The sequence below is a fragment of the Solanum stenotomum genome, chromosome 8 (assembly GCF_019186545.1).
Source record: "Solanum stenotomum isolate F172 chromosome 8, ASM1918654v1, whole genome shotgun sequence".
Taxonomy (NCBI): Eukaryota; Viridiplantae; Streptophyta; class Magnoliopsida; order Solanales; family Solanaceae; genus Solanum; species Solanum stenotomum.
This window is the reverse complement of record NC_064289.1, coordinates 20,451,164-20,466,058: the sequence shown is the minus strand read 5'-3', so window position 1 is coordinate 20,466,058 and position 14,895 is coordinate 20,451,164. Positions and strand designations below refer to the sequence as shown.

General features: G+C 30.4%; 1 protein-coding gene across 1 annotated transcript; it reads left to right on the top strand.

The window, feature by feature from the left end:
* Positions 1–870: 870 nt before the first annotated feature.
* Positions 871–4,207, top strand: LOC125874588 (sesquiterpene synthase 9-like). Its single transcript, XM_049555500.1, has 7 exons — positions 871–1,192; positions 1,294–1,567; positions 2,367–2,739; positions 2,851–3,069; positions 3,152–3,290; positions 3,414–3,662; positions 3,822–4,207. Exons 1-7 carry the CDS (start codon positions 980–982, stop codon positions 4,116–4,118), a joined length of 1,764 nt encoding a protein of 587 aa, XP_049411457.1. The 5' UTR covers positions 871–979; the 3' UTR covers positions 4,119–4,207.
* The last annotated feature ends 10,688 nt before the right edge of the window (positions 4,208–14,895 follow it).

Below are 14,895 nucleotides of genomic sequence, written 5' to 3'. Positions count from 1 at the left end.
TAATGTATGCTGCCTTATTATTATTACACTCTTTAATTTTATATTTTCATGAAAAAATCGACTTTCCAAAGTCGCTTTTTTAAATATATTTTTTAAAAACCCCCGACCTTTGGAAGTTGTTTTTGCAAAAAATAAATAAAAAAATAATTATAATAACAACCTGTCGAAATTATTTTTTAAGAAAAACCAACCTTAGGGAGATCAGTTTGCATTTTTCATCTATAGATTCACGGAACGAATAGATGCAATTAGATTTAAAAGCTTATCTTGGAGAGTTTCGCTAAAGGACTTAACCATCTTCACACTAAGAAGTTCTACTATATAAATTTTATGCATGTGTCTTCGATAGTTACCATATTGATTAAATCCAATGTCTTTATTATTATAAAATATAATGTTTGTGGATATACACAAATTGTGGCCTATCAGCAAAAGCGAGATTTTGAGTTCTTAGGATTTCTTGTGCAATAGTAGGTGATGATATGACCGCAATAGGAGTAGTACATAATTCTAGGAGAATGGTTTGAGAATAATGTAAAGGACAATAATAGAAAGTAACATTTTATTTATGCCCTAAAGTATTTTTCTTAAGGGGTGTGTCATATCCCAACAATTCACTTAATATAGACTAAAGGAAGTATTAGTCCACCTTCTATTTTGCATAAAATAATATATACATATATAGATGTTCTCATAAGTCATAGCTTATACATACATTAATTTGTGCGGATTTCTAAATTCTAAACCCAACACTGTATTAAATTTATATAAGAATAAATTACCTCTTAACCAACTACCAAACATAGTACTCTTTATATACGCTACTTATAATGCAAAATCTGATACCTGCATAACAACTTACCTCCAAACCAACTACCAAACGTCCGTCCTTCAGCATAACAACCTAGAGAAAATGAACTAGAGAGCCCCTTTTTGGAGGTGTGTGTCTATCTATATATGTTTGTGTGAGAGACTGGGTATGAGTGGAGCGATGGCCGCATTTTCAATGTATCCTCACAGCTTGATAAACTTTAATATTTGGAGATACACTTGTGAACCCAAAGTACACTCTTTAAAGAGAAAATTAATGATCCCATTATTAGCAATGGATGCTAATTCTTCACGTCATTTGGCTAATTTTCATCCAAATGTTTGGGGATACAACTTCCTTTCTTACACTTCTCAACTCACCGTATGTACTCACAAATATATGTATATATATATATATATATATATTATGTTTGAATTTGTCAAAACTAATACATTATATGCTAATTTTTTTTGCCTATACAGGAAATTACTACTCAAGAAAAACTTGAAGTTGATGAGTACAAAGAAAAAGTCATGAACATGTTGATGGAAATTCATGACAATAGTACACAAAAACTTGTGTTGATAGACACAATCCAACGATTGGGAGTATCATATCATTTCCATAATGAAATCGAAACATCCATTCAGAACATTTTTGATGCATCGTCCCAACATAGTGAGAATAATGACAACCTTCACGTTGTTTCTCTTCGTTTTCGACTTGTGAGACAACAAGGCCATTACATCTCTTCTGGTACTTATTTATGCTCTATCGCTGCACTTATTGTTTTTTAGTGGTTATTTAAATACTTTTTTCGTTTCAATTTGTTTCTGAATTTGATTTAATACGGAATTTAAGAAAATAGGTGAGTAATATATTTAGAGCTTCCACCTATAGTTTTCTCTACTACTACTACTTGAGAGCTCATGAAACTCCTTTAGACATAAAGAAGCTCATGAAACTACTCTATACGTTTTGCTTTTCGAGAATTGTATGGACTTTGACCAACATCTTAAAATGTCCCTTTTTTAAATTATATTAATATGAGAAGAATTACAACTTATAATTATATTGACCGATAAAACAATACGTGATAAGTAGAAATAAATTAGAGGGGATAATATTAACATGTCAGATAAAATGTTAGAAATTAAAAAATTTCTAAATTAGGAAAAAGACGTTATTGATAGAGTTATAGTTCATGAGAAAGAGATAACTAGTCATCTCTGGCGTGGTAGAGCGTGAGTTCATGTGAAAGAGACAAGTTCAACTCAGCCACAAACCTCTTTGTGTTGGGGTCCATTTCACGTGGCAGGACTCACTAACTAGTATTTTCTCCGTCTCAATTTATATAATATAATTTGATTTGATACAGAATTTAAGAAATAAAAACTTTTGAATTTTGTAGTCTAAAATAAGTTATAGATTTTTGTGTGGTTATAAATTATTTTATTTAGAGTAAAATAAGTATTTTAAAGTCAATTTACCACAAATATAAAACTTCAAACTAAAACCTATATATAAATTCTGAATTCGCCTGTAATTTAACCAGATGTATTCAAGCAATTTGTGGAGCGCGATGGAAAATTTAAGAAAACTCTTAATGATGATGTCCAAGCATTATTAAGTTTGTATGAAGCAGCACAAATGAGAGTGCACGGGGAGGATATTCTCGAAGAAGCTCTTACTTTTACCACTACTCATCTCGAGTCCATGATCCCCATGTTAAACAATCCACTCAAGGCTCAAATTATTGAAGCCTTAAGCCACCCTATACACAAAGTTATGCCAAGATTGGGAGCAAGAAAATACATAGACATTTATGAAAACATGGAATCACACAACCATTTGCTTTTAAAATTTTCCAAATTGGACTTCAACATGTTGCAAAAGCAGCATCAAAGAGAGCTTAGCGAGCTTACAAGGTACGTACATACACCATTGATCTTATGTTCCTCTTTAATTAATTGGTATAATACGCGAGCCATAAAATATAATAATCATGTATTGCACGCTCTTGTGATATGTATATATAGCTGGTGGAAAGATCTGGATCTGGCAAGCAAAGTGCCATATGCAAGAGACAAATTAGTTGAGGGTTACACATGGACATTGGGATTGTATTTCGAGCCTGAGTATAGTCGTGCAAGAAGAATGTTAGTAAAAGTATTCAAAATGCTCTCAATCTGTGATGACACTTATGATGCATATGCAACTTTTGATGAACTTGTGCTTTTCACCAATGCGATACAGAGGTAAAATTGATGAGTAGAAGAAATTAAACATTTTAATGACATACAATAATAGTTGATACAAGTTTAATTTTTTGATGCATAGATGGGACATAAACGCCATGGATTCATTACCGCCATATATGAGACCATTTTATCAAGCTATTCTGGAAATCTTCGATGAAATGGAAGAAGAATTGACCAAAGAAGGTAAATCAGATCGCGCCTACTATGGTAAATTTGAGGTAATCCTCGTGAACTTTTCTTCATTAATCGATTAAAATTAACTTCTAGAGAAATAACAAAAATATTGGCATGAAAAATGCATACTTATATATTGTCAGTTTATTTTTGTGTTACCATTTTAGATGAAAAAATTGGCTAGGGCCTATTTTAAAGAAGCGGAATGGTTAAATGCTGGCTATATTCCCAACTGTGATGAGTATATAAAAAATGCAATTGTAAGCACTACCTTTATGGCGCTTGGAACAACTTCTTTGATTGGTATGGAGGAATTCATAACAAAAGACACTTTTGAATGGATAACAAATGAGCCTTCGATTCTTCGAGCTTCATCAACTATCTGCAGATTAATGGACGATATTAGTGATCATGAAGTAAGTACGATAAATGATATTAGTGCATTTTCTTAAGTCGTGATCATATCTGGCATGTTTTCCTCGAATTTCATCAGTTCCAGGATCAAGTGCAAAACATAAAATGTGATAAGTAAATAGAAAATTCTATTGAAGATATTGAATTTCTATTTCATGTAGACTGACCAACAAAGAGGACATGTAGCTTCTGTCATTGAATGCTATATGAAAGACTATGGAGCTTCAAAGCAAGAGGCCTATGTTAAGTTTCGGAAGGAAGTCAAGAATGCATGGAAAGACATAAACAAGGCATTACTACGCCCTATTGAAGTACCAATATTTGTTCTAGAACGAATTTTAAATCTTGCACGGACAATGGATACTTTTTTCCAAGATGAAGAAGATGGATATACAAATTCCAATTCCAAATGTAAAGACATTATTACCTTGTTGCTTGTTGATTCTGTTACTATATGACGATCATAATGTGTATGCACCATTGGACAAAGCATTTGGAGCAAATGTGGAAACATTTTGCATCTTTATATTTATAATTAATTGGTTTATGTTTGCTTTCAGAAAAAAATTAGATAAAGAAAAAGGCAAGTTCAACAATCTTTTTGCCCCAAAAATTAGGGGTGATATGGTTAAATGGCCCTCTAATAAGGCTGTATTGAAACTTTTGGTTGGTTAACTTATTGGTCCCACTCACTCAGTATACTAAAAATAATTTTTAGCGGTAATTGATTAACGATAATATTTTAATTACAGTTAAGTATGTCTTTGTAGAGATAATTATTCGTGACAATTATATTATAGCACTCTTTGTAAATGTGTTAAAACCTATATCGACATTGGATCCAATGACAATTAACTAGTGCCGGTAAAGATTTTAACACTCTTTGCTAATATGTATAGTTACTATTATCAATAAAAATTATTTTTGTCGTAATGACTTATGGTTCATGGTTTGTGCAGTAGTTAGATTTGCATTTGAATACTAGATCGCCCAAGTAGTATTAAATTTTATAAAAGGGAGATCCTTGTGTAATCATAGATTGCTTATGTGAGATATGATTGTTTTGGTGATTGGATGATTGGAGGAGCACATCTTATCTATTTCTGCGTTGTTGAGAGTTCGATTCTTTGCTCTCTAATTTTACACTACAAGTCAAGTATTTAACTCTCCAGTATTATTATTGTACTCCATGAATTATGTACCAAAATGAAAAATTGAATATATTAGGCTATTGAACCATATGTTTCCGATAAATTCCCGGAAAGAAACTTATATAGGCTACTTCCTTTCCTTTTTATCAATCTCTTTTGCTCGTTAGAGACAAGGTCCATGTCCCACCCTAATCTTTTGTAACTATTTCTACGTATATGTCACATAGTAAGGGTCTAGCCAAACCCCCTACACCCCTAGGCTCACAATCTTTATTGTCAAGAATAAATTATGTGTTAAATTTTTTATAGAAAAATTAATTATTTATGATAAAAAGTATAATTTTTTTAAAAATAAATTATTTTATCCACTTTAACATCTTTTGTACTTTGTTAAAAATAAGAAAAAGTGTTGAACAAAGTGAATTACAAATTCTTTTTAATTCTTTTTAAATTTTAGTTTCAAGCATTACTCTAAGCATATTAAAATGAGGTATACCAAGTCATCAACTTTTTGAGTCAAATTCTATGATTCTAAACTTCTAACTCTTATCTTTATTTAATATTTATCAACTTATTACTTATATCATTATGTTAACAATACATATAATAATTGTCTCACTTAAAGGATGTTTTTCAATGTTGAGTTGATAAAATCTTACCTAAAACTAGTAACTCAAAAAACAATATTAAGTACTAATAATTTTCATCTTAATAGTGTATTTTTTTTTTTTTTGAATAAATAGGTATATGAAGTGTATTTATATTTTAGGCAGCAAATTGAAATTTCGCTTTAGGCCCTCAATTACGTTAAGCCGCCCCTGGCAGCAATAAATATACACATTAATAAAGACAGTTAAAACTTTTACTGACATAAGGTATATGCTTCTTTAGAGACATTAATTTACAAAAAATGTTAATTAATTCTAAAAAAATATATTTAACCGTAATTAATTTATTATTGTTATTATTAATTAATTATCACTAAAAAATTGTTATCACCATACTTCATCAATGTTTACTTTTTTAAGAAAAAAATCAGAATCTAACTCCAACAGTGATGTATACCATTACACAAAAGATGGTCTAAATCTTATCCTGTGTACACATGACATATTGTAAGCAATTTTCGAAAAAAATGAAAAAATGCTAAACATATCAGATAGGGATAGGGAGTGTGTTCATCAAGAATTGTGGTCAGCAACTTTGTTAGCTTCTATATAATAGCATATATAGTATAAAAATGTGATATCATCTTGAACATTATTGTCAGTAGTATCTTGTACAATGACCTCTAAATTAAAATTATGAGAGTTCTTGTTCTTCATCATATATACAACAAAGAGACACTACTAAAAAATATATAAAAAATTAGAGATCGAAAAAAAATGATCTCAGGAACATAGGATATCGAAGGCTTGAGATTTTTTCTTAACAGGTTAACCACATAGAAAATTAATAATTTTATATTTATACTATAATTTGGTGTTGGGGATTAAAAAAAAGCGCAGAAGCAAAGAAAGAGATTTTCTGAAGTCTTTGAATTGCAATTGAATAGTTATATTTGTTGAAATTACGTAGAATTTTTTTACTTTTTTCTTTTTAGTCTAAAAGTATTTTATAGTATTTAATTTCATTTCAAGTCTAGGGTTTCCATTAATTGCAAAATATTTAATTTCCTTTTTAGTTTAGTATCTAGAAGGAAAATAAATACACTTTATTCTCCTTAATTATTTATAAATAGTGATGTATTTTTCTATTTGAATCAATGCATGAATCAATACAAAGAGTTATTCATTCTCTTTAATTTTTCTTTCTAGTTTCTTACCTTCCATAACAATATTGATAGTTTGTTTAATAGGCTTACATCTAATTAACATTAGCTAAATAGAGTGGATAAACATGTTCACGAACTCTACCATATCAACTAGAAAATAACAAACAATTTCATGCTAAAAAACCAAACAACACTAATTTTTACTAGCTAAAAACTAGAAATTAAATCGACTATTTTGAAGCATTAAACAACATTTGGTATAAAATTTATATTTTATTATTAAGATTACATGTAATTAGTACGAATACAATTTAAACTAGTCTTTTATATTATACATATAGTTAAAAAATTAAATATGTCATTTATTTGGTTAATATTAATTATTGTGATTTATTATACTTTTTACGTCAATTTTAAATAATGTGTTACTCTCCAAGTACCATATTATGCGTTATTGATAGAATTTTGAGAGTCAACCAAATTATTAAATTTTTTAAGTTATCAATTATTATGATCTATAATAATTTTTAGTTAATCTTTAAAATACATAATAAAATTTTAAGTTATTAATTATTGTGATTTTAACATATAAAATATATATAATAGATTAACAAAAGTACAATAAATCGGGTGAGAAAACATTTGGGTTTGAGAGTTGCGTATTTCATGATAGGCTAGACTTGGACAAAATCTGAGCGAGATAAGGTCTAGAACAATATGAGAAGAGGATTAGGTGAAGCGTCCAAGTAGAATTTGGTTTTCTTGCAGCTAAGATGTTAATGAGTCTATATGACTTTTCGGATGTGAATTCTGGGGAATAGAACTCTCAATATTGAATTTGGCGGGATCGGTTTGACTACATTAGAATTTGAAGGGTGTTGCAAAATAGACTATTTCAGGAAGATTTTCGAGGTTCGGTCCTGTGCAAACCGTTATAGAGGGTGGGATTTATTCCCGCTATGGGGCCTGTTTTCACGTTTAAAAAAAGAAATAAAAGGCTTATTTTATAAAGAATCGATTTAGCTTAACTTTAAAAGAAAAACTAATTTTATATAAGAGTTGCCACTTAAATTATTAAGAAAAAACAAGAAAACTTATAATTTTCAAAAGACTTAAACAGATAAATCATTTGAAAATACCAGAGGGGTTCGAGGTTCAATTTATACTTTAAGATGGTGTTAGCCACTTGAAGTGTTTGCCAACACGCGATTGACCTACGACTTAACTTAATATTTGATTCTTGACCAACTTTTGAAAATTAATAAAGTAAAGAGAAACCAAATTTTATATTACTTAAAGTAGGGGTGTGCATCGGTTAGTTCGGTTCGATTTTATGTATTATCGGTTCGGTTTATTGATTTTCGATTTTTAAATACGTCAAACAAATAACCAAACCAATAAGAAATTTTTTATCAATTTTGGTCCTTAACAGTTCGGTTTTCGGTTTAACCAATAAGAAAATACTTATAAATAAATATATGACTTCTTTAATAAATTTGACGCAACAACACAATAATGTAATAAAAAAATTATACAAATGTAACACAAAGAGAAATTAAGAGGAATAAGGTTCTTACTTTAGATTTTGAAGTGTTGTATAATGTGAAGTTGTGAACTAAACGTCACTTTGAAGTGTGAGTTGAAGGCTAAGGATAAAGACCGTAACTAGTAAGGTATTGAGATTAATATATAATATTTATGTACAAGTAAATATAATAAATTACTAGGCTTAATGGATTATCGGTTTACCCAATAACCCAATATTAAAATCAATACCGAACCGATAACCCGATAATTTTTTTTATAAAACCATTAAAAACCCGTTAGTCCAATAACCCAATAACAATAAACCAATAACACTTTTTTCGGTTCAATTTATTGGTCGAGTCAATTTTTACACACCCTAACTTAAAGAGAATATATTAAGAATGATTTTTGAGGAAATAACTTTTTATTAATGAACAAAATATGTAAGTAAATAATAAATAATACTTTAATTAAACATAAAAAAAATAAAGATAGGTTATCTTTGGGAATTTAATTAAATTCAACCAGACAAAACAAAGGTTAGAATTAATAAAAATAATAGAGTAAAGTAAGAAGGTCAAATTTGGATTTCTGGCCCAACGTGCCCTAACTCTAAGATTGTCAAAATAATGGGCTTTTGCCATTTGAATCAGAATCAGTTACTGTACATTTTTTTGGGGGATTTATTTTCATTTCCGCCTAGACATGCAACAACAAACAAAAATTAGGCTTTGGCCCATCTCGTTTGGATTGTTATACAACTCTTTTAACAAAACATATTGTCTCAGCTAATGAGCATCATCAACATTATTGTCCAACAAAGCTTCTACATGTTCAGTCCATTCCACAAGATCAGTACCTCCCACAAGATCAGCCCCGCCCACATCGTCAGTCCCACCCATAAGATCAGTCCCATGTCTAGTCCCTTCCACAACATCAACAGCAGGCATAACATATCCTCCCAAAATGACAGTCCGAAGATTAGGCCTCCAACAAGATCAGTCTCATAACCAGTCCCTTCCACATTATCAGTCTCATATCTAGTGCCTTCACTATCATGTCCAAAAATAGCAATCCATTTCAAAGAAGGAGTCCCTTGTCCAACAACCAATGTAGACTAATGTTCAACAACATAATATATCCTCCCAAAAGAGCAATCCGAAGATCAATCTCTCTCACAAGATCAGTCACATGTCCAGTCCCTTCCACAACATCGATCGCATGTACTAAATCAACATAAGTCTCAAATCTAGTGCCTTCACTATCATGTCTAAAAGTAGCAGTCCATTCCAAAGAAGGAGTCCCTTGTCCAGCAGTCAATGTAGAGTAATGTTCAATAGTAGACATAAAATATTCTCCCAAAAGGGCAGTCCGATTCAAACCACTACTTGTCTCACCTATACGTAACATTTTGATTGGTACAACACTATATGAGCAAGTCAACAACCGCTGATGAAGGCGATTAATAGTAGATATGGAAGTTAAAAAAAATCAAACATAAACTAATTAAAAATTTACACAAAATAAAAATTATTTCACCTAAAAATAAATTAGCAGAAAAGTTACCTCTAAACAATTTTGTTAGGACATTGTCCCTTGAAGCTCTGGTCCTATAGGCAGGTATTTTGGCAATGACCTCATAAATCAGTTTAAAACTATCAATTGATACTCCAACCTCCACCCTTTTTTTTTCATTTATTGCCTTACTATACTATAATACTAAATCAATATAATAAACTGAAAAATTATTACTAAAGAAATTCTGAACAGTTGTATCACAATCAATTAGAAATAGCTGATCTAAATTTTGATCCAAGGCTGCAATTGAAAACTTAGCCTCTACTGTCCAGCAAAATGATGCTATAACATATTTTTTTAGTTCAGTTAGGTAGAATTAAAAGAAAATGGGACTGTTCCATGATCATTAACTAATATGGCCACCATTAATTTTGTATGATCTGCAATTATAATAAGAATGAAAAAGTTATATCATGTTTAAAGTCAAAATAAAACAGAATAAAAGAGTTGGAGTTACCATTAGATTGTTCTTCACATATTATAATTCTTTCCCTTTGTTTTGTCCTTTGAAAGGTCATGTGTAGGAAGTGTAGACACAGGTAGGAAGTATAGACACACTCAAATTGTCAAACCACCAAGGAGAAAACGAATAGATTAAAACTGTGAACCCAACCTTCTAAAAAAATAAAACAAGAAAAAAAATAAAAATAAAAAATTTATATTAAAGAATTACTTAACCAAAAAATGTTAACCTGCAATTGTTCTTTGATTAATTTGTACTCCTCGATTGAAAATTATGCATTGACATGGGTCGTAAGGAGTTCTAAAACTCCAATACAACGAGTACTGGACAATTTGAAAATAGGGAAAAATTTTAATGCATTAATATTGAATTGTTTAGCCAAATTCAAATGCAAAAAATTTGAATGGTTAAAAAATGTGTAGATATTTTGTTTAAAAGTTTTGACTATTTGTTTTTTCATAGATTGTTTTCTATAAGATAGAAAATAGAAAGAACTATAAGCCATTGCATAAGATGATTTTTAGGCTGAGTTGTGTCTCATCATCATGGGAGGAAAACCAAAATTGAATTAAGCTGTTTTTTGAAACCTCCATGGTAGAACAAGCACTGTGATGAAACAGATTGAACATCGTATTATACATAGCTGCATATAATTGTTCATTCTCATCGGAAAAATGTAAAACACAAGGGTAAAATGTCTACAGAAGATGTAAATGAATAATTTTTCACAAGCATAAAATGACACATAATCTGCCCATAAAAATATGTATAAAAATGTAAATGAATAAAAAAGATTCTAGAAAGTTGGAAAGATAACTAATTGAAACCCTAAACTACCGTAATTTCAATTGTCTTGAAACTCTAATAGACTACTTTGCCATTACAATTCTCTTGAAACTCTAAAAGACTGATTCAAGTGTAACAAAATGATTTATTTCAGTTTATATTATGCAATGTATTTGAGGTATGCATGATTTGCGATGACTAACGTTTGATAATATGTATCAAGAAAACATGACACAGCCCTGAGAATGCACTAAATGCAAAGCAAAGGTGTCAAAACTGAGAGGTGTCTCAGGGAAGATCATTGACCGGATTAACAATTCCAGAAAATTAGATTCATCCAATTGAGTTATTTAAATAAGCCTCCTACCTAGTATTTGTAGATTAACAAGTTTCTTCTATAAAATCATTGTTGGGTCTTTCACTTGTGCATATATTAATTCCTTGGATAATATTATTTCCTTCAAATTAGTATCAGAGCTTGTGTGTGATCCTTATAAAAGTCTTGTGTGAGATCTAAAACATATAGAAGAATATGAGTAGAGGTAATTATTCTTACCAATAAAGAAATAATAATAATTTTAGGAAGAAAAAACAAAAATAATCAAAATTTCCAGAGACATGACTGTTGACACCCAATTTTGACCATCCCCGATAATAATTAATTTTTGAGCTTCTCAATTTCAAAAGATTAAGAATAATTACTTTATAAAAGGTTAAATATTTTTTGAGGTAACTTTAAGTAATTTTAGTCAATTTTTATAGTATTTTATAATTATATATGTAATTAGTGTTTCTTAAATATTCTAAAATCGTCTAAAAAAGATTCTATTTTAATTAAATCTTCAATTGAATTAATTGGGTTTAAAGTATATTCATAATTTGGAGTTATTTAGCTTATTAGCTTAATTATTTTGGAAGTTGTGTTTTATTAATTTGCTAACTTAGGTTGTGGTTATAATTTTAAATTATTAGTTTATAATTAAGTTAATTAGTTATCTTGTTAAGATTAAAAAGCTCATTAATTAATTAATATTAATTCGTTGTATTTAATCTTTAGTCGGATTCACTATTTGAGTTAAGTTGGCTAAATTTTAAAGTTAAGTGGACTAAGTTTGCAATTCATTTAGTTATTATTCTAATTCAAATATAGCCACCTTTTGTCCATTTCTTGGATTAATTTTCAAGGCAAAATATGGCTCAAAGCATTTCCAGCCCATTCTATGCATTACCTCCCTTAATTGTCAGCCCAACTTAGCCGATCCATTCCCAGATTCCTATTCCAACCAGCCCAAACAAATCAATACATACAACATTACGTTCCAACAACAGGAGCATCTGACCGACCAGACCCCTATATTCTCGTCTTTTTCACGCAAAAAGCGAAGCGAACCCAGAAACCAATCGCAAAATCGATACAACAGCATCCCCAACGATCCCTCACGCGTGAACCACTTCAGCGAGTGAATCAATTCCAGCTCCAACATACACAGGAGCAGTGCTGCAATTTTCCTTGTCTTTTTCTTCTTCCCGTCCCTTTCAACAGTACTATCACAGCAGGATGCGTCCTACCCCTTTTTCCTCTTTCGGAATGAGGCGATTTTTCAGAGAAAATGGTGTTTTCCTAAATTGGTGAAAGAGTTTTGGGAGTTTTGAATTTGAATTTGGATTCGTCCGTTTTTCCCTCCCCTTTTCCGAACCCTAATTCCTCTTCTATATATGTTGCTTGTTATTTACTGTTAAAAGGGGAGAGGAATTTTTTTTTAAAAAGAGTCAAAAAAGAGGATCGAAAAATATAGAACCAAGTTAGCTATAAAAAGATATACTACAAGTTTCCAGCAACATTTATTTTTATACAAATGTTGAGGGTAGTTTCTCAAAATCGAAATTTTTCTTCAGCCTTTGTTCACGCTCACTTTCATTCACTTTGTCGGAATTGTTATGGTTTGAGGTTTGTTGTGGAAGGTTCTTCTCCAGCTCATTCTTGTTCTAATCGCTGCCCCGAAGAAAGTAACAACCTCAACCTTATCTCGCTTTGTCTCCTTCTTCTCGACTCTTATGTATCTCAATTGTTTATATATTTTTTTATGCTTAAATGTTAGCTGAATATCGGCATAGATCTCTCTTTAACTGTTGAGTCGCACTCGTGTCTGTGATGTTTCAAATTTGGTTAGTAATTTGCCTCCCATGGTTAATATTTCAAATGTTTTTTTTTTGCTTTGTTCTCTGTTTTCAATTTGCTTGACAAAGGTTGGATGTCCATGTCATCTTCCCTACGGCCTTACCTTTCTTCTGTTATAGTTGTGATTAGTTTTGATGTTGTCCTGGTTGTTTGAAGTCCAGCATGTTTTGATTGAGTCTGGTCATCAGATTTATTTATTTTTTCTTGTAGTATTTTGGTGACCAAATTTTGTTATGGTTCTTTTATTCATCTTAGTTGGCTAAATGTTCGACTATGAATACAAAAGAGCTTTGTGAGATTGATTGTGATTCTTGTTACATTAGCTCAAGTTCATTCCATGATTTTCTTGATTTAGAATAATCTAGTTCCTGCTTATTCAATAAAGCATTGGTCGGCATGAAATTTCCTTGGTATTATGTCTCCGTTTATTCGTTCCCGTATCCTATGAGTTGATAGCACTTCTTTAAGTTTATTATATTATTATCTTGAATTTTCTGTCGTGCTTATATGTCGATCATTTTGTTTGCCACCTGCAGTATTTTGATAGTATGTTTTCATCATTTTGATTTATCTAGTCGAATTCATCAGATGACATATCCTACTGATTTTTCTTTTCTAGCTAAATTCAGTTTGTCTAACTTTTTCTCTTGTTTGTTTTTACTGTTAAGTGGTCATATAGAGAATTTATATTTTATCCACTGTGTTTATTTGTTTGTCAAAGTGTAGTGACTTTTTATTTGTAGGCCATAAACTGTCAAATGTTTGTTATATTATTTGATTCAACTCCAATTTATTTTGCTTTGCTTGAAATCTCAATTGGATGCATTACTGTTTTTTCCTAAATTGATGAATATTTGTTACCGTTTGGAACTACAGTTTCAAGTTGCTACTTTTGATTACTAATTCTTATTTTAATTTTTTATTTTTTTTACTTTTGTTGCATATGATGCCATCGGGTCTATTTCGGACTCTTCTCTTGCATTTCCTCGAGTTGATTTTCTGCGAGGCAGCCTCATCATTGTTCGAGTGAAAGGGAAATCGAAATACAGGTTGCAGGAGGTAAAATGGGTTGTATGCATTTGGTATACAACTCAATACACAGGAAAATGGGCTAACATACAGTCCATATGCTGCAGTATATGTTTAGTATATACAAATGCTAAGGCAAAAGGGGCCAAAGCCCAAAAGACAATCTTAGTAGATTCAAGTGAAAAATGGGCCCAATGGCCCAGCAAAGTGACTGGCAGCGGATTAAATCTAAATGGGTCAAGCCTCACTTATGACATTTTAGAATTAGGACAGGATTTGGGCCAAAAGCCCATCAGATTGGAATTTGGGTAAAAAGCCTAAAATCAATATTTCCTCTCTCTTGTATCTATTTGTTATTATATTGACTAACCCTCTATTTGAATTGGTCTAACTAAATTAATCCTCAAAAGATAGTCATTCTTTTATATATATTCAAAACTAAAAATATTTATAATTTTTAGTTATTACTTAGCTTTATTTTTTTTGTCAATGCGACAAATTATTTTCTTTAAAATGACCCCCCCCCCTAGTTTATTTCCCCTTAAAAAGTAATAATGATTAAAAAAAAAAATAGTAATAAATAAATAAGTTAAATAAATGAGTTATTTTACTTGGTTAAAATTTCAAAAAATTAGTCAAAGTCATTATGAGTTCTTTTACTTAATTAAGATTTTAAAAAATTAGTTAAAGTTGTTATGAGTTCTTTTACTTAGTTAAGATTTCAAAAGAATTAGTTAAAGTCGTTATG